At 54.6% G+C, this 27,006-nt stretch overlaps 2 protein-coding genes across 3 annotated transcripts; both read left to right on the top strand.

Annotated features, from left to right (window-relative positions):
• Positions 1 to 346: 346 nt before the first annotated feature.
• Positions 347 to 11,031, top strand: LOC116948395 (NTPase KAP family P-loop domain-containing protein 1-like). 2 transcript variants are annotated; one of them, XM_032965019.2, is made up of 5 exons: positions 347 to 800; positions 4,219 to 4,303; positions 5,206 to 5,334; positions 5,895 to 7,624; positions 9,517 to 11,031. In XM_032965019.2, the coding sequence occupies exons 2-5, from the start codon at positions 4,243 to 4,245 to the stop codon at positions 9,850 to 9,852; spliced, it is 2,256 nt and encodes a 751-aa protein (XP_032820910.2). In that variant the 5' UTR covers positions 347 to 800; positions 4,219 to 4,242; the 3' UTR covers positions 9,853 to 11,031. The 2 variants fall into 2 exon arrangements, with proteins under 2 accessions (XP_032820910.2, XP_032820909.2); XM_032965018.2 differs by having other exon boundaries at positions 347 to 804.
• Positions 11,032 to 19,212: 8,181 nt separating this feature from the next.
• Positions 19,213 to 26,994, top strand: LOC116948394 (uncharacterized). Its single transcript, XM_032965017.2, has 4 exons — positions 19,213 to 20,189; positions 21,806 to 22,064; positions 23,916 to 23,949; positions 24,860 to 26,994. Exons 1-4 carry the CDS (start codon positions 20,156 to 20,158, stop codon positions 25,445 to 25,447), a joined length of 915 nt encoding a protein of 304 aa, XP_032820908.2. The 5' UTR covers positions 19,213 to 20,155; the 3' UTR covers positions 25,448 to 26,994.
• The last annotated feature ends 12 nt before the right edge of the window (positions 26,995 to 27,006 follow it).

Here is a 27,006-nt window from a genome sequence, read left to right as displayed (position 1 = left end):
GTTCTTTCGGTAAAGTCACGTAGAATGAGAATAAAATAATAAATTGATAAAATAAAATAACACAAAATTCTCACGACGTTTCGGCCACAACACACCTGATGAAGGCCGCTTGTGTTGTGGCCGAAACTTCGTGAAAATTTTATTGTGTTATTTTATTTTATCAATTTATGATTTTATTCTCATTCTACGTGGTGACTTTACCCAAAGAACCATAGAAGGTAAAGCCTGCAACAAGCCTACCCGGGAATAGGGATGGGTGGGGAATAAGGAGGAGTGAGGAAACTTTGCCTGTGGTGTTGTATTGTGTGTGGGGGGGGTGTGTGGGGGCTGTGGGGGGGGTGGCCACGTGGGCTGTTGAAGTGGAAGTATGAAGTACCTCTCTTTGATTACGAGCGTCATCGCGCATCGCCAGCACCAGCGGCGTTCTCGCGGGACCGCCCGCGCCTGTCTCGCTTCGCCCGGACACGCGATTCGGGTCGCTGCCGCAGCGTTTGCGACGGGGGAGTGGAGAGAGAGGAGGGGGGGGGGTAGACTTTGGTTAGCGAAGGCAGCCTTCCTCCGTACGGTCGGCCTATAAGAATTAAACGCCACGACGCGTCGGTGTGCGGCACGTGCGCGGTGTGTAAATACGTCGCACACAGAAAAGGGGGGGGGGGAAGTGGAATATTTACGGGGTTGCGTATCATAAACCAACAAGAGGCTCTCAAAACTGTCGAGAAAGAAGAAGAGATCTGAGTTGATCAGTTCGTCGTGCCTCGAGGTGGATTGCCGTGTTCAAGCCGTCACACCGCCGTCTTCCCGTGGGTGAGCCTCGCTGCTGCTGCTGCTCACCTCGGCACAGTCACCCCGTAAGACGCGCGATGCATTTTCGCACGGCGTTGCGTGGCCTCTCGTTGCGACGAACGATGGCACCCGTAAACCCCCCACCGTTGGGGGAGAACGCGTGGATTAGAGAACGCGCGCGGGGTGATTGACGTTTAAGTCAAACTGTGAAGGAAAGCGAGTTAGTTGGGACAGAGCGCGTCTCTCTTTAATTACAGAAAGATGGTGATGATGGTGATGTTGATGATGGTGGTGGTGGTGATGATGGTGATGTTGATGGTGATGTTGATGATGGTGGTGGTGGTGGTGGTGATGATGATGGTAGTGGTGGTGATGATGATGGTAGTGGTGATGATGATGATGGTAGTGGTGGTGATGATGGTAGTGGTGGTGATGATGATGATGGTGGTGGTGATGATGGTGGTGGTGGTGATGATGATGGTGATGATGATGGTGGTGGTGGTGGTGGTGATGATGATGGTGGTGATGGTGGTGATGATGGTGAGGATGATGGTGGTGGTGGTGGTGAGGATGATGATGGTGGTGGTGGTGGTGGTGATGATGACGATGGTAGTGGTGGTGATGATGATGGTGGTGATGATGATGGTGGTGATGATGATGATGGTGGTGATGATGATGCTGGTGGTGGTGGGCCCGATAGCTCGTCAAAAATAATAACGGAGTGGCAGTCAAGGAATGGAATGCGCATCGCGCAGGAGAGCACGCCTGCCGAGGAGATGGAGCGATGGAATCAGCTCGGTGTGCATGGCGATCGGCTCGGGCAGGCCTTCATCCAGCAGTGGACTGATCATGGCTGATGATGTAATCACGTTATGACCACGTCTGCACAGCTGGCCCATGTCGCCCGGACAGCTGATTGAACAGCTGAGACGATGAACGCGCTAAAAGTTGTATCTCGTGCGACTGGAACGCAACGAGTCGTCTGTAATCAAATACTTTACATGTACTATGACACATCGAGCATCATCGGTCCTGGTCATTCCACTGCTGGATTAAGATGTCTGCACGCCTTGTCGTTAGAAGGGGCTGTTTGACCATACTTCACCACGCAGGTCGGTACGCGTTGGTTAAGAGCTTTGTTGTTGTTAGCTAGCAACACCGCCTGGTATTGTATTACTGCCTGGTGTTAAATGACACGTACGTTACTGTATATTATGTATAATATATAAGCTATATTGTTGGCATATATTACGAATGTTCATCAGAAAATTTATACTGGAGGAATCCGATGAGCTATAAAGCTCTTTTTTTTTCTTTCTTACAGATGTCCAGTGTATTAGGTTCCCCCGTTTCGCATTATGTATTGTACGGACTCGTGCCGTGAGTGAGCGCCGATGGAAGGGCTTGCGAGATCTGACGATATCGGCGGGCGCATTGGGATTGTGTGGCCCCCGTGATCAAATATATAATGGGCGACGTTAAGGGCAATGCTCCTTACTCAGAGCACATCGAGACTACTTTTTGGTTCTTTCGGTAAAGTCACGTAGGTGAAAAAATAAAAAAATATAAATAATCAAATTAAATCACGACGTTTCGGAAGCAACACAAGCTTCCGTCATCAGATGGGACAAACCACAGCAAAAAAAAACATTACTTTTGTGGTTGTCCAACCTGATGACGGAAGCTTGTGTTGCTTCCGAAACGTCGTGATTCAATTTGATTATTTTTTATTTTTTTATTCTTATTTTTTATTTATATTTTTTCACCTTGCGTGACTTTACCGAAAGCACCAAAGAGTATGGATCCTTACAGTCACGAAAACTTCAAATCTAGAATGACACAGAGAGACTGGCCACAGAGACAGAGTGGGCGATTATTGTCGGAGGCTGCGTTTGTTTACAATGCATCGCGGCTCTCGATTTTTGTTGTTGTTTGTATAAAATTCGAAAATTATTTGCGTCTTGTTCTTTTGGGTTGCTGACCCCTGGGCTGACAATAAACAATTAACTATAATCTGATGTACAATACACTTCTACGTACAAAAAAAATAGAATCACCTATAAACTAATTCTAGATTTGAAACTTTCGTGACTGCAAGGATTCATACTCTTTGGTTTTTTCGGTAAAGTCACGTAGGTAAAATAATAAATTCACCTATAAACTGTTGTCAAAACGTTTTGACGGACTTCAATACACGTGTGAGCTATGAAAAAGGGCCATTGCCCGAGACGTCGCCTATTATATATTGTTCTTTTAAGGCCAAAAAAGACAAAGATCTCCCGTATAGCCTGAACAGACTGTTTGGGCAAGTGCTGTTAGCGGGCACCTATGAAGGTCGGCACGGCACATGAGGCGGTGGGTGGCCAGCACCACGCCCGGCCGCCTTTGTCTCCCCAGTGACTGTGTTTACACATCGCACCAGGTACTCATTTGAGGCTGAGTCGACCTAGGGAAGGCGCAAAAGTCGGTTCAAATAATCGCCACAGGTGTTGCGCCGCGAGTGGGAATCGAGCCCAGGTTGCCGGGTTCGTAGCGCAGCGCGCTAACCACTACACCACCGCTCCCCACTGTTAAGGCAACGCAGAAGCACACTCGCTTCCTATTGCTTGTGCACCATCACTAACAACACACGGACAGCAACAGCAGCGCCACCAAATTATCTGTTCTATAGACGCGCGTTTGCACACAGGCGTGGATACCGTACCTATACGTAGCACGGGGTAATTTATTGTTTGATTAAAGAATGCGTAAATTATCCACCCAATAACGATCTCGGGGCGGGTGACTCGTTCGCTATTAATAGACGCGCGGCGTTTGCGGGTGCGCTAATGCGTGACAGAAGGTTGGTGGAATCGTGTGTGCTGTGTGGAATCAACTTCCTGAGTTTGAGCTGCATTGGTTCCTCTGTTGCTGGCGGCTTCCTTAATGCAAACCCCTCGGCACCACTCGCCACATAAGACGAAGATCCCCCTACCATAGCCTCAACGGGCTGTTGGGGCAAGTGCTTTTGGCGACCACGTAATGAAGTCAGATGATCGTCCGTGGTCTTGGCCATGAGCGGGAATCGAACTCAGGTCGCCCGGGGGTTGTAGCTCTGCGCGCTAACCACAGCACCACCACTCCCCCCCCCCCGTATTCCGCTCGTGATGAACGCTCAAGTCACGGCAGGTTGGAGTTGGGTTCCGCAAGCTGTCAGGCCTGGGGCGGTCACAACCACGTGGAATCGGTTACTGATCATGATGATGATGACGACGCACGATTCTCATGATGACTGATGACGATTAAAATGATCAAAAACCTAATGACAAGGACATTGATGACGGTGACGAGGACGATAACGATTGAGTTGGTGACTGATGATGATGATGATAGTGAATAATGATTGCGTCTGACAATGGTGTTCACTGATGCTGGCGATGGTGACGTTGTGGTTAGGGGATCGCGTCTGTCCCTCCTCCAATGTTGGAGCGCACGGAGTCAGCAACGTCACGAGCCATGAGCTGCCACGACGCGCACAGCGGTGATTAGCCCCTACCCCTTGCCTACCCCTTGCCTACCCCTACCCCTTGCCTACCCCTACCCCTTGCCTACCCCTTGCCTACCCCTACCCCTTGCCTACCCCTTGCCTACCCCTACCCCTTGCCTACCCCTTGCCTACCCCTACCCCTTGCCTACCCCTACTCCTTGCCTACCCCTACCCCTTGCCTACCCCTTGCCTACCCCTACTCCTTGCCTACCCCTTCCCTTTGCCTACCCCTACTCCTTGCCTACCCCTACCCCTTGCCTACCCCTACCCCTTGCCTACACCTACCCCTTGCCTACCCCTACCCCTTGCCTACCCCTTGCCTACCCCTACTCCTTGCCTACCCCTACTCCTTGCCTACCCCTTTCCTACCCCTACCCCTTGCCTACACCTACCCCTTGCCTACCCCTACCCCTTGCCTACCCCTTGCCTACCCCTACTCCTTGCCTACCCCTACCCCTTGCCTACCCCTACCCCTTGCCTACCCCTTGCCTACCCCTACCCCTTGCCTACCCCTACCCCTTGCCTACCCCTACCCCTTGCCTACCCCTACCCCTTGCCTACCCCTTGCCTACCCCTTGCCTACCCCTACCCCTTGCCTACCCCTACCCCTTGCCTACCCCTTGCCTACCCCTACCCCTTGCCTACCCCTACCCCTTCTCCTTGCCTACCCCTTGCCTACCCCTTGCCTACCCCTACCCCTTGCCTACCCCAACCCCTTGCCTACCCGTACCCCTTGCCTACCCCTTGCCTACCCCTACCCCTTGCCTACCCATACTCCTTGCCTACCCCTATCCCTTGCCTAACCCTTGCCTACCCCTTGCCTACCCCTACCCCTTGCCTACCCCTACCCCTTGCCTACCCCTGACCACTGCCCCCCTCACCCCGGATCCCGACAGACCCGGCGGAGTACGACCAGTACACGCAGTGCCTGGCCAAGGCGCTCTGCTACGTGGCCACTCCCATTACCGTGGGGCTGTATGCGCCTTGGGGCAGCGGCGTGGATCATCTGCAGTATAAGATCGAGAGTGAGTGAAACCCTCCTAGTCCCCAACGCCTCCACACTTCTCCATTCTCTTCATCTCCAAATCTCTAGATCCTCCAATCCCCACAACTACGCATTTCCAGACCTCCCGACCTCTAGATCAACCGACCTCTTGATCGAATATTGCAGTACCTCCATCATCTGATAACCCCATCTGCAGACCTCCCAATAGATGAATCTCACATCTCTCGATCACGAGATCTCCAAACCGGTCAAACTCCTGATATCGAGTTATCACCATTTCCCAATCTGCAGAGCTTCTCCAGAACCTCCTGACCTTTTCAAACTCGAGACCTTTTGACCACCAGATTCTCCAATCCAATCTCAAAGCTTCTGACCTCCTGATCTGTATATCTCATCGATCTCTCAATATATCAATTGCTCGATCTCTAGAACTCTCGACCGAAAACATTGACCCTCGGAAAATACACCGAGAGAAAGTAAACTTCGACCCCCTGCCCAGTAGTGTGGACACAGAATCCTGCCATCTCCCCTGCAGACTCTGTTCTTGCGACCCCCCCCCCCCACCCCGTGTCCACCCAGGGTGCCTTGTCGCCAATGCCGCCACCATCGAGGAGAAGGAGTGGGCGCGCCTGGCTGAGCGGCCGCGCTCGGCGGAGGGCCCCCTCGGGGTGCTGGCCCTCGTCGCGCGGCTCCTCTTCTACGACCCCGTGCTGACGCGGCGCCAGCGAGACCGTCGCAACGTCCGCTTCGTCTTCGTCCCCTTCAATGCCTGGGAGTTCGCCGGCAGCGACCGCCTCTGGGCCGGCCTGGTCACGGCGCTGTGCGAGGCGGTGCGCCTGAACTTCCGCACGCTGCCCACCGCGATCTACCGCGCCGTCCGCAGCCGCGCGGTGCCCACGCGCCAGCACTGTGGCGGGGGGGACACCGACTGGGAGGTCAAGCGGCTGTTGGGCGTGCCACTCTGGTTTGTGCCGATCATCTTCCTCGCGCTGCTCGTTTTGTTACTGGTCATCGTGCTGGTGCTGGGCTTTCCGAACGGGCAGGTGGTGGCCATCGAGGGCGTCTGCGCCGGCCTACTGGGCGTCTCCTCGACGGTGGCGCTCCGGAACGTGCTGGCGATCGTCAGGAGCGCGGTGGTGACGCAGAAGGCCGAGGTGGAGAAGATCATGAACAGGACGGACTTCAGCGACCAGCTGGGCTTCATGTGCAAGGTGAAGCAGGAGGTGCAGGTCGTCACCAACTTGGTGCGCTACATGGAGGTGTTCGAGCGCCGCCGGATCCGCATCGTCCTCAAGGTGTGCGACCTGGACCGCTGTGCGCCGGACAAGATCGTGAGCGTGCTCGAGGCCATGAGCATCCTGCTCTCCGACAAGCACGCCCGCTTCGTGTCGCTGCTCGGCGTGGACCCGCGCGTGGTGGCCGAGGCGGTGGAGCGAGTCTACGCGAACCTGGGGAAGGCCTCCGACAACAGCTACCTTCTGCTCAACCGCACCGTGGACCTGCCCTTCACGGTGCCCCAGATGGACAAGCGGGTGAAGCTCGGCTTCTTGAACGCGTTCGCGGAGGGCATGGACTGGGCGGTCAACGACGACGCCGCCGCCGGCTTGAGGTCGGTGGCGTTTGGCGAGCGGCGTTCCCGCCGCGGCCCCAACAACGACGCCGCCGCCGCCGCCGCCGCCGTGCCCCTCGCGCCGTGCGCGAGAGGCACGGCGGCATCGCCGTTCGTCCTCGCCGCCCTGCAGTTCCTGAAGAGCGGCGACGGCACCGTCCTCGACTACGTGGAGCACAACCTCGTGACGATGCGCAGGATCGTCAACACGCTGCCCGTCATCGTCCGCCTCGCGGTGGCCGCGCACGGCGGCCTCGGCCCCACGCTCACGCCCGAGAGGATGGTGGCCTGGACGGTGCTGAGCACGCAGTGGCCCTGCCGGCTCAGCTGGACGCTGCAGTGCGGCGCGGCCTGGGCGGACGAGCCGGGGGTGGGCGAGGACGCGTCGATGTGGGACGTGTACGAGAGGTCCCTGACCGAGTTCCGGGCGCTCATGAAGGACCTGGACGATTTTTTCGTCCTGGACGGGGACTCGGCGCAGTTCCAGAGGTTCTTGAAGCGCGACCACGTGTTCACGGTGAGGGAGGGCGCCATGCTGCGCCCGCTCAGCGTGAACCTCGACCGCTCCATCCAGAGCCAGATGGAGCTCCTGCGGGGAAAGTACAGCATCAGGAACTTCGATAGGAAGCGCGGCGGCCATGGCAAGGCGTTCGATGCCACCAAACTCCCCGACATGACGCCAGAAGACGTCTGCAGAGAGGTACAGCATGCGCGATAATCATTGCTGGGGCTGGGGGGGGGGGGGGCGGGATAAGCCTCAAAGCATTCATCCATAGCCCTGTGGCCTTAATAAATATTAAATAGACAACGTTTTGACTCATGGATCCTTCGTCATATAGTAAGTAGGTCTGGACATTCGTTATCGCGCGCTTGCGAGTCCACGTGTCGTCCAGTCCGTCATGAGCGCGTCACGCTGATCACGCACGGGAGTCCGCTCTTCGCTATTTAACGACGCCGCTGTCGCGAAACCGCCTCGGACCCGAGGACGGATCCCGAACATTTGCCCGGAAAACCCTTGCCCTGGTCTTCGGGCCCGCCGGAGAGTTCCTGCGCCGAGGGACGGCTCGTCGCCGGTGTCTGCGCCGCGTCTGTCCACAGGAGGTTGGCCAAAGGGGGGGGGGGGGGGTTGGGGGGGGCCACACAGCCGGCTTGGCCGCGAGCAGGGTGCTTGGTGAACCCCCCGGAGCTTCCGCTCTATGTCAGATCCTCAAACCTGTCAACCTTTTATCATTGCCCTGCTTTATTACAGGCCAATTCAGACCTTGTTGGTCACCCCGTGCCCCTTATATGTTTCAACGTTCACCCTACCAAATCCCATCACGAGGGAGAAACACAAACAAATACACGTTTTCCTTGCCCGTATTGACACGTGTGTTTGCCGTGTGGACCCGGACACTCGATTTCCCCTCGACAAGAATACTGGGTAAACCGTGTGGGTTGACGGGTGTGGATTCTCGTGGTCGCCACCGGTGCCGTTTCTATCTGGCAATAAGTCATCTCCGACCTTCTCCTGACGCGCCAGGGCGGAGGCGGTACAGGGAAGTGCGGACTAATCCCCACCTGTTCCATCTGCGCGGCAGAGAGTGCGCGCACGTGGGTTTTCTCCGGCCGCTCTTGGTTGTCTTCCACGGCATGCGTACACGCTCGTTCATCTGAAATGTGTAGAGGACCGCAGAGCTTGGGAAATGATTGGTGACGCCAGCTCGCCGCCTGGCTGCTGTCTTCCGGCTTGCCTGCGCTTCCTCGGCGATTATGGGAAAATAAATAATCGCGAATGATGACGGAGTTATTTTTAGCACGTACGCATTATTATTGCGCGAATATTAATGAAAATTTTTATAAGAACTTAACGTTCACAGAACACGAAGGTCAGTGACGAGTGTGGGACCCTCCCATCTATAAGTCAGACTTCTAAATACGTGGACATGTAATTAAAATGTGTACCCACCAACAACGTCAAACTACAGCTTGAACACTTTTCGCTGCTGAGCTTGAAAATATGTACTGCGTATGATTTCCAATGTAGTAAAACTAACAAGGTGAGGAGCCCGCGATAAATCTAACCCCCCCCCCCCCCCCCCGCCACAATCTCTACAGTCCCCTATATATGAAGGTGTTATCGGCCAATTCACTCGGCACTTGTGATGCCTGAGGCTACCCATTCACCTCCAGCGCAATCAAATCGTGAGCACGTTTCCTCTTTGCGCCAACGCTGTAGTGCAAGGCTGTCGCGAAGGAGGAGGTGGAGGGCGCGGTGGTTGACGGGCGGGCATCATCTGCGGTCGTGTCCGCAGCAAGGGGCCGGCGATTGCGCGGTGTTTCCCCAACGGGGTCATTTTGCGGTGTAAATCCCCGATTTTGGACCACGACGCCAGGCAAACGCGGCCCCTGCATGTTTCTTATTCTGCTTCTTCTTCGCGTTACCTTTCAACGTCCACCGTGAAGCAGGGCGGTTTTTCTTATTTATCGTGGACACACGAACATTCGTCGCCGCGGGTCCGAATCGCGCACTACGTACCCCTCGCCCGGGTCGCCGCTTGCCCCCTGCCCCGTTGCTCCCCTGACCCCACGGAGCGTTGCTCTCGCGCGCAGATGGAGGCGCTGGAGCTGAGCTCGGAGCGGCTGGCCGGCTACCAGAGCCGCGCCGTGGAGCACGGCGTGAGCGGCCGCGCTCTGCTCCACGGCACGGAGGAGGAGGTCAGGAGGGCACTGGGGATGCAGGCGCTGGGCGACTGGGCCACCTTCCGGGACCACTTCCTGGGGACATCGCGGATGTCGCGGGCAGCGCGGGACAAGGTGGACGGTGGGGATGATGAGATGGGCGGAGAGTTGGACGAGCAGGAAGACGACGAGGAGGAGGAGATGCGAGCTTGTGGAAATCATCGCCGGCGCAGGCGGAGGACGGACGCGTCGCGTCGCAGAGTGTGAACGTTTCTGCGGGAGGATGAGTCCTTTGAAGGATTTTTGCGCATGCGGGCTCGGTGGCTTGGAAGGGTCGGAGTTCTGAGCCAGGCGGGAGAGATGGTGTCTTGACCGCGTAGATTTTAAACCTCTCGGTTCAGTATATATTTGATAAGATTTGAGCACAAGGATACAAATAATATTATATTAATGACAACCTCCCCCTGCCATAACCTGGGGTGCGAATACTCGTATACGGGGGCTAGGTTGTCCACTCAAGGTCTTGTTCATATTGGCTGCTGTCCGTATAAAGGTACACGACTGGCAGGCGAACTCAAAACATCACCACAGGGGGCTGTTCTCTTCTTTTGGATAGCAGCAATGTGTTCAGGAGCTAAATGTGGAGGTTTGCTGGCCACGACGAGAGGGCTTCTGGAGTGAAGAGTTCGCGTCGTTTTTCTGTTCCTCCTCCTCCTCCGTTGAAGGAGCGCGCAGACCACAGTGGTTTACTGTGCAGTCCATCGTTTGGGTTGCATGGCCACAATCGCACTGGTGTGGCTCGTGTCTTTAATTTGATCGCTATGTACCTCTGGGTGTCCATGTGCCTCTTGGTGCCTCTGGATATCTACGTATATGTGGCTCTATGTATCTCTCTTTGTCTCTTTGGGTCTTCCTTTGCTGCCCATATTTTGGGTTGCATGGCCTCAATCGCACTGCTCTGGCTTGTGTCTTTATTTCCCAATGTGCGAGGGAGGTGTGCGCATCGGCCTGGCGATGTTCTGATGCGGTTGATGATGGTTCCACCAGTGTCGACAGGGTGAAATGTGAAAGCCAAGAGAAGGTGCGATGACGTGTGGGTCTCGAATGAGAAGGTGTTTGTTCTGGACGTCCGCGTTGCTCCACTCTGCTCTCCTCCAGAGCCGGGTGAGATTTGAGGATGGTGACAGCAGCGCGGTGCCAGGAGAGGGATCGCGAGGATTAAACAACAAGAGGCGGAGTTGGAATGATATCCCGTGTGGTCTTGTGATCCCGGAGTCAGTAGTCGAGATACTACAACTCACACCGAGACCGCACACGTCCCGAGGTCTCAAACGCGTGTCGCTGCCTGTGTTTGAACCCGAGGTGTCCACGTGTCGTAGCGAGTCCATGGTCTCGGGCCGATAGCTTGGTTAAAAGGTTGAGAATGTGCCCCCCCCCCAAAACCCCCCCCCCCCCCACCTTGTTTGCTTTTCTGGGATGTAAAAGTTGTTCAGATCCGTGGTTTGCAACCCCCCCCCCCCCCCCCCCCCCCCCCACTTCTCACGTCTCTTGCTTTGCGTTTAAATAAATGACGATTGTTCAAGCGGGCAATGCGATGCGTTTCATTTCCGCGGTGGGTATTTACCGGGAGCGCTCCGTGCTGTCTGCTTGACGGTGGACGTCGAAGGTCCCGGGACGCCACTCGCAGGGCAGTTGCCTGCCCGCGGTCATGGTCCCAATTTTTGGCGAATTTGGAGGAAGAAGAAGAAGAAGAAATGACACCCCTCAAATTGCTCGCTTGGGATCGCAAACAAAGATAAAGATCCCCCGTAGAGTCTTTAACAGACTGTTGGGGCAAGTGCTGTTAGCGAGCGCACGTGAAGGCCAGCAAGGCACGTGAGGCGGTGGGATGTCCAGCACCACGCCCGGCCGCCTTTGTCTCCCCAGTGACGGTGTTTACACCCCGCACCAGGTAGGGGAGGCCCAAGATCGGTTCAGATAATCGTCACTGGTGGTGGCCGTGAGCGGGAATCGAACTCTGGTCGCCGGGTTCGCAGCGCGCTGACCGCTACCACCACCGCTCACGCACACAGCGAGCGGCAATCATCGCCACCGGCTGCGAAATCTTGGCAGGACCCTCCTGAAAAAGAGTCCTGAGATTCGGCGACGCTCTCTCTTGGGTAAGCAAGCGGATTGATAATTACGATACCAACGGTAGTAAAAGGATACAATGAACGAGAGTAGTTAGGAGTGCTTATGAATGTGTAGTGGGTTCCAGGACACGGAGACGGCAGAATAGAAGCAGCACTATTTATTTAAACCTTAACAAGGGTTACACTAGAAGGGGTAGCGGCCCCTCCACCCGTATAACTCAGGAACACACCCCAGGCTCTCTGGCCTAAGCTCTAGGCTCCCAGTTCCTCCTGGTAGGGCTCTAAGGGAGGCTATCAGATCCGGCCCTGGTTAGGCACAGATCTCGGCACCCCGCCGACCAGACCGGCCCTTAGAAGGACTCTGACTCTGGGGCTCTGGGGCCGCACCACTGGCTTGCTGTGCCGGCCCTGAAAAGGGCAGCGGTCACAGGAGTTCCAGGGTCTCACCTAGCTGGCCTTCTTTCTTCACTGGTTGCTTCAGCCTCGGGCCCCACACTCTGCCCCGAGCTCCCTGGCTCCCCGCACTTTATACCCACTGGAGCCTTAGCGGACGTTGTTGTAGCCACCAAGGTGTGGGTGAACCACACCTTCCCGTGTCATGTGTTTATTCCCCATAGCACCCCTACATCACCCCCTCCCGTGTAACCCGCAGCCGTCCCGGCTGCAACAATACTCGAACAATAAACACAACAAACCCCCACCCGTGCGTGCCTCATAAGAACGAACACCCCAATAAATAACCCAACCCACCTATACAAAATTACACTATATACACATATACATTGTACCCGCCCCCCCCATCAACGCAGCAAGAAAACTTAACAGTGAACAACAAGAGTAACAAGAACCATTTTTACAACAAGCGGCGCATTTTGGCGCGAGTCCGATTTGCGGGTCCATCGTAGGGGGAGGGTCCGGTCGGCCCGGCAGTGGGCACCGGCTGTGCAGGTGCACCGTCTTCCGTCACCCCGGAAGGGCAAACTCCGTCCCCACCGGGTGGCGCAGGCGCGCTGGAAGCCGTCATTCTTGAGGCGCCTGAAGGTGGAACAGTTAGCGAAGCATCAAGGGCAGGTGACGAAGATGCCGTCCGGGAGTCAGCGGAGACATCACATGCTCGGCCTGTGTAATGTGGTGGAGGGACGCGCGGCGCCACAAACGGCTTCAGACGCGAGGGGTGTACGTACCAGCGGCGTTTCCCCCACTGGATACGAACGCACTGCGGCCGCATAACCTTCACAATAACCACAGGGCCCCTCCAAGGCCGCAACAATTTCGCCGAGGTCGCCAACGGCACCTGAGGGCAGTGCAGCCAGGCTTGATCGCCTGGCTTCCACGCATGTGTGCGTGATTGGCGCGATCGCAACCTCTCGTTGGCCTTCTGCCGAGAGGAAGAGTTTTGGGCCGCTGCCTCCCGCGCCTCGGTCAACCTCAGGATATTAAATTTAACGTGGTCGGCCAATTTCGATTTTCTGCTGGTTTCCGAGACGCGGAGCTGATTCGCAATTGGTGGGTCAACGTCGCGACCGTACATCAAAAAGAACGGCGAGAAGCCGGTTGCCGCGTGAGGAGCCATTCTATAGGCGGCCAAAACCCCCGGAATGTGAAGGTCCCAATCGGTCTGGGAGTCACACACCTGGTGACACAACATAGATGTGAGCGTCCTATGCAGCCGCTCCACCATGCCATCGGTTTGTGGGTGATAGGGGGATGTGCGAATCTTTTTCGTACCAAGAAGCGCACACACCTCGTGCAGAAGGACGCCAGAGAAGTTCTTCCCTTGGTCAGTCAGCAGCCGTTCGGGAGCACCCTTGTCGAGGACATAGCCCTGGACAAAGGCCTCGGCAACGGCTGCTGCTGACTGGTTAGCAAGAGGCCATGCCATAGGCCATCGGGTGAAATATTCCACGCCAACCAGCAGGTACTTGTTACCCCTAGGGGTCGCAGGGAAGGGCCCCAATATATCGAGTGCGACGAGTTCGTTAACCCGAGAGACCGTGATAGATTGTAGCGGTGGGCAGGCGCCTTTCGCTGGTGGTTTTCGTTGGGCGCACTGAGTGCATGCACCCAGGAGGTCATCCACATCCCTTGCCATACCCGGCCAGAAGAAATCCAGCTGGAGCACGGCAAGGGTCTTGTGGGTCCCCAGGTGCAAAAGTCGCTCGTGTGCGGCCCAAACGGCCTTACCCCGCAAAGCGGATGGCACCACAAGCCTGTGACGGCAGGCCCTCCCATCCCAATGCATTAGGAGCCCCTGGAGCAGCCCGTATGAATCAATCCCCGCGACCCCCCGCACGGAACCCCCTGCGCGACGACGCAACGCGAGGAGGGATGCGTCCTCCATCTGGAGGCGCCCCCATTCAGCAACGGACAACCCCAGCAAGAAGTCCGCACCTCCCTCCCCGACAGGACCCTCAGGCAAGGGGTCCTCAGTGGCAGCAGCGAGAACCGGGATATCTAAGGGGGGGCTATCCTCTGGCGGCTTACAACGCCCCGATCCCCTGAGACAAGCGCAATCTGAGGCGGGCGGCAGGCGAGACAGCGCATCCGCATTAGTGTGCCGAGCACCCTTCCGATATGTGGTCGTGAAATCATAATCCTGAAGGATTTCGAGCCATCGGGACAATTGCCCCGAAGGCTGTGTCACCCGCAAGGCATATTGTAATGCCGCATGGTCCGTACGGACAGTGAAATGCCGACCGTACAGGTATGGGCGATACTGTTGCATAAAAAATACAATAGCCAAGAGTTCCCGACGCGTGACGCAGTATCTCTGTTCCGCCGGAGACAAAACCCTACTGCCATAAGCCACGACGCGTTCCACACCACAGATCACCTGTGAGAGCACACCCCCAATGCCCGTATTGCTGGCGTCTGTATCGAGCAGGAAGGGTTCCGAAAAATCGGGGTAGCTCAATGGAGGGGCCCGCACGAGAGCGTCGCGAAGGGAACAAAAAGCGACCTCCTCCTCCTGGCCCCAGTGAAATTTCACTCCCTTCGCCGTCAGAGCGTGTAAGGGCTTAGCAATGGTCGCGAAATCCGCGACGAACCGCCGGTAATAAGACGCAAATCCAATGAAACTCCTGACCTCAGCCACCGAGGTGGGGGTTGGCCAGGAGTTGACACACTGCGTCTTTGCGGGATCGGTGGATATGCCCGAGCGGCTGACGATGTGCCCCAAATAGCGTACGGATTCCCGTAGCAGGTGGCACTTTTGCGGCTTAAATTTCAAATTCGCAGCACGCATTTTGAGGAACACGGCGCGCAAGCGCAAAAGGTGTTCGTCAAATGTCTTGCTGAACACGATGACGTCATCCAGATAGATCAAACAGACGTTCCACTGTAAGCCAGCCAAAACCAGTTCCATAAGGCGCTGAAATGTCGCCGGAGCGGAGTGTAATCCCATAGGTAACCGGTTAAATTGGAATAGGCCGTGTGGTGTGCGAAACGCAGTCTTTGGCTTGGACTCATCATCCAATGGGAGTTGCCAAAATCCGGATAACAAGTCCAACGTAGAAAAAAAACGTGCGCCAGCCAGAGCATCCAGAGATTCGTCCATCCGGGGAAGTGGATACGCGTCGGCCACGGAGATCTTATTAAGGCGGCGAAAATCCACACAGAATCGCAAGGACCCATCGTGCTTTTTGACAAGCACTATGGGTGCTCCCCATGGACTGGTGGAAGGGGCTATAATGTCTGCAGCCAGCATGTCATCCACTGCCAATTTGACATGATCTTTTTCGGCCGGACTTAACCGAAAAGGATTCTGGCGTACCGGGGCATTGTCACCCGTGTCAATGTGGTGACGCAACAATTTCGTGCACCCAATGTCATATTTGTGTTTACTAAAAACATCGGAAAATTCCGTCAGAAGGGTGCGTAGGCCGGCACGCTGGGAGTCGGACAGATCACTCGTGCCCGAACATAGTGTGTCCATCCAACTATCGTCCCCCTCAGAATGCGGTTGAGCCAGAGGATCGGTCCCCACATTACCCATAACCGTGTCTACCACGGGGACCGGTGTCGCGTGCGCGAGCACAGTTCCCTGAGGAACGACGGCCGTCTGTACGCCAACGTTAAGGACGAGGATAAACGGGTCATCGCTCCCCTTAACGAGCGTTTGAGCGGCCACCAGATCCAGCCCGTTTTCCCCAGCCCTCGAGGGCCCTAACAGAATTCCCTGGTCCAGAACACCGGGCACGAAAGGCCGACGCAAGCGAAGGGGCACGAGCATTTGCGCCCCGGGAGGTACACGCACCGTCCGAGTGACGAACGCTTGTATCGACGCGCACGCTGCCCTTGAGGTGACAGGGGAAGGCAGGAATGTTACCCGTCGGCCCGAGGGAAGCTCGATGCAACCCTGATCAATTAGAATTTTAATCGGCATTTTGCCCAAAAAGTCCGTCCCCAACAAGCACGGAACCGCCAGCGAGGACGAGACTAATATCGGCCCGGAGAGTTTGATATCGCCAATGCAAATTTGTGCTCGAATTTGGCCTATGATACCCAGCGAACCCCCGTTCGCTGCGTAACATGGAACGGTGACTGGGAGCAAGGGGCGGCTTTGAACGGGAAGAATATTATAAATCAAGTCTGACACAATGGTCGCCGAAGCTCCCGTATCGACGAGGATACGCACCTCGACCCCGTCAATGTGACCCGCGACCACGGACGAGCCTGCCGACGCAGCAACAATGCGGTGGGCCAATTCCGTCCACTGCCCCGGCCCGAGCACCCTCTCGACCCCGCCGCCACCCAACAAACCAATGGGCGTACCCCGAGGCCCATACACCGAAACGCGCGAGGTGGGGACAGGTGTGTGCACAGGCCGAGCATGTGGGGTGCCGCGACTTGCCGGGTTGCGATGCGGAGGCCTGTAGGCTGGAGCGCCGTCCGACCGTCCCGGCTGTCGTTGACGAGGCGCCCGGCATTCCGCAGCCACGTGGCCCTTGCGGCCACAGTTGTAGCACGTGATGAGCGCCTTGGGGTGCTCCTGGCGATCCGGTGTGGTCCGAGCCGGCCTCCCTCCGGATCTCCACTCCACCGGGCGACCCGCCGCGAAGACCTCCTCGGAGGGGGGGATGGTCGGCGTCCCAGCGCACACCGCAGCTGCGCCCTTGGGGACGAGAGGTGATCGACGCTGCGCTATCAGGTGCGCGTGGATGTGTCTTGCTGCCCGCAAGGAGCACATGTCCGCGTCGTCCTCTGCGACGATGACGATCTGTAGCTCCTGGGCCAACGCCAGGAGCTTCTCCGTCACCATCGCGTCCACCCCTTCGCCGTCCATCCGCGGGAAAGCCGCTTTTGCGAGGGCCAGGAGAGCCGTGCGATACGCCAGCGGTGGCTCCTTCTGGCCCCTGCACCGCTCGTGGAAGAGTTTGCGGCAGTCCGACGATGGCCCGTAGACTATGGTGAGGACCTGGAGCGCCGACTGTAGCGTAGATCGCGTTGATCTGGGAGCTGTGATGAGCGTAGCAAGGGCGTCATCGTCCAGCATGGCCGGTAGCGCACTCAACGCCTCATTGTCCGTCCAGCCGGCCATCTCTTGATGAGCGAGAAAGCGGCGTTGAAAGGCCCCCCAGTCGCCGCCGTCTGAAACGAACTCCTTCAACACCGGCAGGCGTTGTTGAAACGATGGCTTCGTCTCTGAGAGGTGCCGCGCGCCATTTCCGGCCTCTCCACCGGTGTCTGAGGGGCTGAGGACACCCATCGGCGGTCGCGCAGGTGATGACGATGCGCCCGCCGATTGGTCCTGACAGCGGGCGTCCGTTGGTGATGACGTCACCACCGCTGATTGGCCCACAGCGTCCACGTGGCGCTGCGACCCTCCAATCGCCGTGGCGGACACTGTCATGGCGGCAAATCCGAAATCTGGTGGCTGTGTTTCGGCGGGAATGGCCGTTGAACGGCGTTCGTCTCTCTGCCGCCTTTGCGCCCGCAGCCCCGCGCGGTTGATTTCCTCCAGCGTGGAAGCCGCGGCATACAGCAGCTCAGCCAGTCGAGAGTGAGCCGCCTGCAACCCGTCCTCCATCGGCGGCCACTCCTCCAGCGGCGGCTGCTGTTGGGGCGTCTGGGACATCCCAGGATCGTCGGCCGCGGCCTCTGGCGCAATCCCAGGCGAGCCGTCCTCCTCCTGGGGTTCCTGTGATCGGTTTGTACTCCTTGTGTCCATTTTAAGACCACTCCTGACACCAGTTGTAGTGGGTTCCAGGACACGGAGACGGCAGAATAGAAGCAGCACTATTTATTTAAACCTTAACAAGGGTTACACTAGAAGGGGTAGCGGCCCCTCCACCCGTATAACTCAGGAACACACCCCAGGCTCTCTGGCCTAAGCTCTAGGCTCCCAGTTCCTCCTGGTAGGGCTCTAAGGGAGGCTATCAGATCCGGCCCTGGTTAGGCACAGATCTCGGCACCCCGCCGACCAGACCGGCCCTTAGAAGGACTCTGACTCTGGGGCTCTGGGGCCGCACCACTGGCTTGCTGTGCCGGCCCTGAAAAGGGCAGCGGTCACAGGAGTTCCAGGGTCTCACCTAGCTGGCCTTCTTTCTTCACTGGTTGCTTCAGCCTCGGGCCCCACACTCTGCCCCGAGCTCCCTGGCTCCCCGCACTTTATACCCACTGGAGCCTTAGCGGACGTTGTTGTAGCCACCAAGGTGTGGGTGAACCACACCTTCCCGTGTCATGTGTTTATTCCCCATAGCACCCCTACAAATGGTTTAAGGCGATGAAGTAAAGCAGCGTACCAATCTGCGTAGAGTAGCATGTGTGTGTGTGGGGGAGGGGGTGGACACAGTCCCATCGTCAGTGAGCTCCTCCGGCAGGCGAGGAGGCTGCGTTGGCTGGGTCACTTAGCCCCCGCATGCCCAGCCACCACATGTCCAAGCAGCTTCTGTTCGGCGGGATAGAGGCGGGGTGGGGGGGGGCTAAACGGGGGAGGGGGGTAACCTCTTACAAGACGGCTGGCTAACGAGGAAGAATAGACCGAACATCTTCTCGAGGGGCTCTCTGGTGGACGCCCTTACGCCAGCTGTGGCGCGAGAAACTCACGGATGTGGTGCACCTCCTTAACCTTCATCTTGCAGTGACGTCGTGTGACATGCAAGGCATGCTGGGTGCAACGGGTTTATGATCACGATGGCATAGCTCGCTGGTTAAAAAATCCGGAATTGTCGCGGGATCTTTAACGTCCACCGTGAACCAGACAGTGCGTGGTATTGTTTTCTTCCGTTTGATGCGCCCGCAGTATTTACCAGGGCAGACGCTGGTGTAAAACCGTGAACCTCTGCAACGAGCGACCCACGGCGCATCTTGTCCTGTCTGTGTGTGGCAAGGTGAAGTTGGCACCACTGTGTATGCGTGTCGCCTGCGTATTGAGCCATCGGAGAGCCGCTGTTCAGGCTTGCTCATACCGGCGATACTGCCCGGAAATCGGTAGTGTTGGATCAGCTGATCCACGCTCTGTGAATCGGCGGTGCAGATGGGGGGGGGGGGACAGTGTTGGATCATGCTATTCGTGGGCTGGCTCTGGTGACTGCAGCAGTCACATTTGCGGGGATTTTGTCCCTTAGTTTCCCATCGCGACGAAGCAGGAGGCGACTGCATCTGCCATTCCCCGGTCCGCAGCGGGCCAGGGGCTCACCCACTCGCCGTAGCGGCGCTCTACGGCGCAAGGGGAGGTTGGACTTGGACACCGCGCGCTGTATGGGACGCGTGCCGGGTACGGGCAGTGCGTGGCGCGTCACTCCTAGGCTGGGGCGTTGTGTGTGCGTGTGCACGCGTGTGACTCACGTATTCATCTGCTGCTACACGCTCACATGCACTCACAGCGACTCCTGAGTCATCCTATATTATCATCTCGCACCCACGCGTGTTCCTGCAGATTTCAAATTATACTTGCGGACGAATTCCAGATTTATCTGCAATGTAACAAATGTGTTCACTTCGATTTCAACCGTAATCATATTTTTTGGGGGGCTTAATTCGGTAACAAATTGACATTCGTAGCCTCTGCAACTGTGTGCATTATTGCTGCAGCGGGCATAATTTTCGGGGGATTATATATCAACGTTAGAATGATGCGTTAGCTCTTTGACCCGCGAGACTGATGTCGGGACATTAATGACCAGAAAGCGTTATTACGAGCTACCGTCCGTAGTGGATGTACAGCAAACGAGACAGACAGATAGATAGAGACATTGCTGGATTAGAGTTGATCGTCCTTCAGAAGCTACCGTCCGTAGTGGATGTACAGCAAAACGAGACAGACAGACAGATAGAGACATTTCTGGATTAGAGTTGATCATCCTACAGAAGCTACCGTCCGTAGTGGATGTACAGCAAACGAGACAGACAGATAGAGACATTGCTGGATTAGAGTTTATCGTCCTACAGAAGGAGGCTGTTTCCACGGCTGAGCTGCGAGCTGCGGGTCAGCACAGATGGATGTCCACAACGGATTTCTCCACAAATACGGTAACGGAACGTCTGGACAACACTCGCGTGTTAGATGCAATTGCCCTACTACCATGAAGAAGGGCAATTGCTCGACACGTTTCCTAAATATATATTGCCGTTCTATTGCAGTGTCATTGACGAATGTGTCGTTGTTGTTGTTGCTGCTATTTGTGCTTGTGTACCGGTGCCAACGCGGCAGAATCGCAGCATATGTGGTATGAACGCATGCGGATCCATTTGTATATACCCCACTGATTCATCATGATTCCCCCTCATTTTTACTTTATTAGCAACGGCTGAGTGGACATTGCGCATAAAGGGATGGCCAAAATATCGTAGAGAGTTAAAGGAAGCAATGCGTGTGCTGAGATTGGCGAGGAACGTGCAGAGGCTTTGATTTAGAATCGTGTCTTCTCTATAGACTGCAGTACATTTTCAGTACTGTATTATTTTAATTGGCTATCTATAAATGGATCGCCCTGTGTTATGTTAGAGAAAGCATATACGGTATTATAAGATGATGATGATGTGTATGACGATGCAATATTCGAGTTGTATTACGACGATGATTAATGCAATTGATAAGCACGACTTATCAAGGGTATCCTGCATTAATGGTAATGATGACGTTTGACAATCATGATGATGACGGTAATCACGATTAATTTTTATTCTACGAGAATGGTGACGGTGATTCATGGTGATGATGATGATGACGGTGGTTGTGTATATAATTTATAATATGATGCAATAATGTTCCCATCAACCCATCGATAATGAAAGAAAACCTCAACACAGTCGTCAATAAGCACTGCGTGGCCTTCAAAGTAGAACACGATATTAAACGACGTTTCGGACAATGGCCCTTCTGGATTGATTCAGAGAACATCATACTACTTCATAATATCCTGACGAAAACTCCATTCTTTTTTTAAATATCTAATTTCTTAAAGAACCGCTCTTTGTGTTTAGTTTCTTGTCCCCCCGCCGCACCTCCAAATGAGCAGGGTTGGCCACGTACGGTGCGAAAGAAGTTCAACGTACATACTAAGACATCTAATCTCGGCACGCCGTGCATCCCTGCGCAATGAACTCATCATGTCGACGATGTCTCTGCTACAGATGCCTCCGCGCGCTCATGCTATGGCATTAGTACAGTGTGCGTGGATTAACTGGGGGAGTCATTTAATCTGCACAATGTCCCGGACGCTTTCCCGCACAGAGAGAGAAAGAGAGAATTCGTTGCGACCCAGATTCAATCTCGCTGGGAATCCAACAACAAAGACAACGATCTCCCCGTGCAGCCTTAACAAGCGCTGTTCTCGAGTACCCATGAATACCGCCACGGCACGGCCGCCTTTGTCTACCTAGTGCTGATGTTCATTGCACAAACGCACCAGGTGCTCGTTTAAGCCTGAGTCGGCCTAGGGGAGGCTCTGCACCGGTTCAAATATTCCTCACTGGTCTTAGCTGTGGGCGGGAATTTAGCATGGCTGATGGACATCTGTAAAAAAAGAGCTTTATAGCTCGTTGGGTTCCTCCAGTATAAAGAAATACTCTGAATCTGGCATCCCCACCTCAACGTCCACTCCTCCACAACCTTCTCCTCCTCCCCCCACCACCACCACCACCAGGGGGATTCCTGGTGAAGCGCTGGCGGCAGCGTTTCGTGGCGGTGGAAGAAGACGGCTCGTTATACATCGCCAGGGGTCCCGGGGCCTGCCCGCGGGGCCCCATCGCCCTCCCGAGCGCCTGCAGGGCAGTGGTGCCGGGCCTCGAGGTGGGCTCTCTGCCGCCACTCCCTACAGGGGCCCGTCCGGAGTGTTGCCTGGCCCTGCAATTGCTGGGAGGCAAGCACGTGTTCCTGCTGGCGGGCGACGCGAGCGAGTTCAGGTGTGTGCGTGTGTGTGTTTTTGTGTTCTCCCACTATAATGCCATCGTGTTTGAGGCCGTATCTGCATTATGATTACTATGGCTGAGATACAGCGTGGCATTTTGATGATAATAGTCTATTTTCAACTGACATTTTATTTTCAAAAAAGGAAAATATTATATTGTGATTATGATTTGCTAGATTTTTTTTAAAATGTATCTCATCTGTTATTGTTTATTATTCATTTATTTTACTGCGACTTGTTGCATTTGTCGGAGAAGCGGCGGTGTTGTTTATGTTGATGAAACTCGATTTAAGAGCATCTTGGCTCACAGGGTACTTCAAAATAAACTCAGGTGGGTCTGACGCTGGGAGCAGGAAGGCAGTGCGGGTAGTACCCTAGCAGGAGTGGCAACAGTCGTGTGAGGTTCTTTCCTCTCGCCCTGCCTCCCCCCTTCTCCCCGTTCCCTATACGCCCCCCCCCACCTTTTTACTGGGGCTGCCACGGTGGCGATATGTTAATTCTCCCGCGTGGTATACTGGAGGTCTTTGGTTCGATCCCGACCCTGACGCGTGCATATTTTGGGGTTTGCGTGTTTCTCTCTCCCTGTGGTCGCTTGTAACTTTCTGCGGGTCCTCAGGTTTTGTTCCCTCCACATTGAGAATTAACGTCACGCGTTCAGAGCATTTGTCTGCTGCTATACATTTCCACGTGATAAGCCGCTTCTTTGAGCTGTCATTTGTGGCCAGGTCGCTTCTGAAAAAGAGCGATATAGCTCAGTGGGCCTTACCTGGTAAAAAATAAAATAAATAAAAATCAATGTTTAATTCGGTTTTAAATGCTTCTTGCCTAGTCACCCCTGGGACAATGAAGCAGACGTTCCACGCTCCTCTCTGTTGATTGTGCACGAGCATAGATTGTGGAATTTATACCCGTCGAGTTTCTGTGCCCCTCCCCATACGTGGCGTGTTTATGATCTGTGTCAGGCTCTTGCTGAAATACATTAAAATCATGAATAAAAAAAAGAGTATAGAACTTAAACTGATGCCAGCTTCGAGTGGTATTTTGATAACCAGGATGGGAAAATTAAACAGAAAGCAAACAAAGTTCGGCAAAGAAGCGAACAGCAATCAGGACGAACACTAAAAGGTATACAATGAAGAATAAAACAATTATCTTGCGCAAACACAAATACTGTAAATGTTAAATCAAAGCTAAAATAGAAAATTCCCTGCAACGAAAATCTGCTCGGGCAGATTTGCTTACAGATTTATGACAGCAATTAAAAACGAAGCTGCAGACACATTAAACCTTAACACCAATATATTGGGTGACTACAATACTATATTATGTAAACAAACGCCGATATATGTTAAAGGCAATCAACTCACATCACACCCGCAACCTTCCAAGGAGCATAAACCATCACGCGAACTCCGATCATCCTCGCAGCAACGGCGTTTGGTTAACCATCGAACAAATATGGTCACCGCATCGCGCGCTTTCAGATGCGTTTCTGCGGCCGTCTGGAACGCTCTCCCGATATTAGGAATGCACTTTAGCTATGCACTTTTAAATCATCTAGATTGAAAAATAATTTATTTAGAACTGCTTTTTGTGTTTAGCTTGTTGTCGTTCACACCCCCCCCCCCTCCCCGCCGCACCACTCGATTACCACGGTTTGCTACGTACGGTACGAAAGAGGTTCAACATACGCAACGTACATGCAACACTCCCGCAACCTTCACAATCCACCCGCACCTCAACAATAACACCCGCACCCACGTAGCCCACGCGTTGCCCCCGTCAGCTCCCCCCCTGCACGGTTGATTGACGTGCGCTCTCTGTCACGGTTCCTTGTCCCCCGCAGCCGCTGGTTCGGCATCCTGATGCAAGCCAGGAAGGTGAGTGATGGGTCGATCACGGCGCGGTCCAAACTCGCGTATTAAACGTGTGAGCTCCGGCCCCTCAGCCCCCCCCCCCCCCCCTCAGCTCACGCTCCCTCAAACAAACTCGTGTCATTGCACCTATGGGACACTTTTTTGCTGGTTACAAAGAAAAAGAATAGGCTTTACCCTTTCCCGGGCAATTTTAGCTGCTGCTCAACCCGAGCTATTAATGCGTTATTTGCGGTGCCTTTGTGCTGTTGGCTGTTTGGCGGTGTTGTCTCGTCTAATGCTGTTGGTAAGATAAGGCCGCGGAGGGGCAGCAGTCTTTGGTGGAGGCCAATACGTACCAAGGACAAGGCATACATTATTGTCAACGCTTCTTTGTTTTAACCACGAGTATGTTGCTGGCGAATGCAGACAATGCCTTTCAATACGCGTCTATTTGGTGTTTGAACATCTTAACACCTCCTGTATCATTGCCGGGAGGAGTAAAGCCTGTTATTCTTTCATCACGTTCCATTTTGTACGCACGAGTGTTTCATTTTCGTTGGTACTGATATTCGTCGCTGCTGATTTTCGTTGGTAACTGATATTCGTTAGTACTGATTTTCGTTGGTACTGATTTTCGTTGGTACTGATTTTAGTTGGTACTGATTTTCAGTGATTTTTCAATGGTACTGATTTTCGTTGCTAACTCATTTTCGTTTAGTATTGATTTTCGTTGGCACTGATTTTCATTGGTACTGATTTTCGGCGCAGTATTGCTCACCGTTGCTCTGCGCGCTCGACCTCTCGACCTACAATCCCCATGGCAAACAAACGAGAGCAACTCACGAGCAAGCGCGCACGCTGCTGCCCAGCCGTTCGGCCGTTTGTCCATCGGTGGCCAATGTCACTGCGTCGTTGCGATCCCCTGCCGCCACAGGGCCTCCTGTGTCCACTGGACGGGCGACTCACGCCCTCTGCCTGGCCAGCCGACCCGGCCACTCGCGACAAACAACAGCGGCGCAGAGTCGCCGCCGCCGCCACCAGCAGCACCGCCGCCTCGCCCTCCTCCTCCTCCATCTCCCCAGCGCTCGTCCGCCTCGTCTACGCTCCGCGCTACCCTCGTTCATCGCCGCACGCCGCCGTCGCCGCAGCCGTAGCAGCCGCCACGCAACCCGCCATTCCGCCGTGCTCCCACAGGCGACACGGCCGCCCCTGCGTGGACCTGGCCTTCTTAGTGGCCGTTGAAACGGTGGCCGGGCCCGCGTTGGGCCTCGTGGCCCCGGGGTCGGCTGCCTCCATCGAAGGGGCAGCGCTGCGTGAGTGCGTACTGGGGGCGATGGGCGGTGGCGGTGGTGGCAGTGGTGGCGGTGGAGGAGGAGGAGGAGGAGGAGGGGGAGATTCCGCGCTCTACCACGCCGGGGCGGATGTGTTCCACTTTCACGCGCTCGCCGGGGACGCGTACGGAGGAGATTTTGTGGATTACGACGGCTTCGAGGGCGCGGATTTCGGAGCGTTCTCGTTTTGAGGTGGCGTGGTGAATGCGTAGAGGTGTCCTTTGTCCTCGGCAGCGGCCGTGTTAGTAATACTAACATTGATATTCACAGTTCATGGGTGTTTTGTTACTAAAATAGTGTTTCATAGTATTTATAATGTAGGTAGCATTATTACTCAAACTAGATTCCCCGTCCCCTGTGCACTCAGACGCTGCTCCGTGCAGCTCATTTATGCTCGCTCCTTTCTACTCCCTCTTTCCCCTCCGCTCTCATTGTCACCCATTCACCCCCCCACTTCTCATCTTCTTTCCCTCCTCCCCTTCCTGCACCGGCTCCGCTCTTTCTTTTTCCCATGCTGCTCATCTTGAGCCGCTCCCTCCTTCTGTGTGTCTCCCCTCTCGGTGGGGACTTTCACCCCGGCCTCCTCTCCCTTTCCCCCGGTGACCTCGGCCCCCTGTCTGCTGCACCCTCTGCTGCAACCGGCTTGCATTACCCTACCCCCGTGGTGCGATCCCACGGGTGGCAGCGCTGTACCCATCCCAGCGGCGCTCTTGGCCGGCGTAATGGCACGAGGCGAAGACTTAACACGCGCGCTTGATCGGGGAAATCCTCGCTGAGTCTCGAGACTCTCTTTCAGTGATCGATCCTGCCAAGTTTTGACAGTAGCAGGGGCGCTCTGTGTGCAGCGGCATGGTAAACCACTTCGTCAGCTGCCTCAGGGGGTGCGGCGATCAGTTAGATGGGGCCCCAATATTTGATGTTGCCTCGCACGGTCGCACCGAGGCTGTCATATAGTTATACAAAGCTTATTCTTGGTTCTTTCGGTAAAGTCACGTAGAAGGGAAACAATAACATAATAAAAATATAAAACAATAAAATTCTCACGACGTTTCGACTGCAACACAAGCAATCATCATCAGGTGTGAAAACCACAACAAGAAAATGTGAAAAAAGTGGCGGTTATTATTTCAAATTTTCTTGTTGTGGTTTTCACACCTGGTGATGATTGCTTGTGTTGCAGTCGAAACGTCGTGATAATTTTATTGTTTTATATTTTTATTATTGTATTGTTGCCCTTCTACGTGACTTTACCGAAATAACCAACAATATGAATCCCTGCAGTCACGAAAGCTTAAAATCAAAATTTATACAAAGCTCGTTTGCCCGTCCTAGGACGGAAGCTGTAATATTTACGAAAAAAATTAGCAGAGTTATAATTGTGTCTCGTGGAAATTTAATGGCAGTGAATCTTGCACAAAAGTACGTCATCAAACACCTCACTTAATGTCACTCTAGCACTGTATATAAGTGATCTTCAATTTGCTCAAATTCACTGCTCTTGTACTTCATTCTCTTCTGCTTTCGGTCGCTGGGGTTGAAATAAATTGGAATTCGATACATTATCTGGAAAATCACCACCAAGAAATATCTATTTTACCATAATGTAGAAGCATAATTTAGACTTACCTTTTGTCTCAAGCGCTGAAGAAATAAATAACGGCACCAAATCCACTTTGTTGCTGCGTAGAATTATTTATTAGATTCACGTTCAATAAATAAACGTCAAACTTAAAGCGAATTTGCGAAAAAA

The sequence above is a fragment of the Petromyzon marinus genome, chromosome 33 (assembly GCF_048934315.1).
Source record: "Petromyzon marinus isolate PM22_M1 ecotype Great Lakes invasive population chromosome 33, UKy_Petmar_22M1.pri1.0, whole genome shotgun sequence".
NCBI lineage: Eukaryota > Metazoa > Chordata > Hyperoartia > Petromyzontiformes > Petromyzontidae > Petromyzon > Petromyzon marinus.
The sequence above is the reverse complement of the archived record's forward strand: the minus strand, read 5'-3'. Positions and strand labels throughout refer to the sequence as shown.

What these genes read in the sequence shown, in the direction of transcription:
- LOC116948395 (XM_032965019.2), top strand. Translation starts at nt 4,243, where the DNA reads ATGTTGGAGCGCACGGAGTCAGCAACGTCACGAGCCATGAGCTGCCAC. An exon ending in TCTGCAGTATAAGATCGAGA is followed by an intron (nt 5,335 to 5,894) that starts GTGAGTGAAACC and finishes GTGTCCACCCAG; the next exon opens with GGTGCCTTGTCGCCAATGCC. An exon ending in CAGAAGACGTCTGCAGAGAG is followed by an intron (nt 7,625 to 9,516) that starts GTACAGCATGCG and finishes TCTCGCGCGCAG; the next exon opens with ATGGAGGCGCTGGAGCTGAG.
- LOC116948394 (XM_032965017.2), top strand. Translation starts at nt 20,156, where the DNA reads ATGGATGTCCACAACGGATTTCTCCACAAATACG. An exon ending in CGGATTTCTCCACAAATACG is followed by an intron (nt 20,190 to 21,805) that starts GTAACGGAACGT and finishes CACCACCACCAG; the next exon opens with GGGGATTCCTGGTGAAGCGC. An exon ending in GGCGACGCGAGCGAGTTCAG is followed by an intron (nt 22,065 to 23,915) that starts GTGTGTGCGTGT and finishes TGTCCCCCGCAG; the next exon opens with CCGCTGGTTCGGCATCCTGA.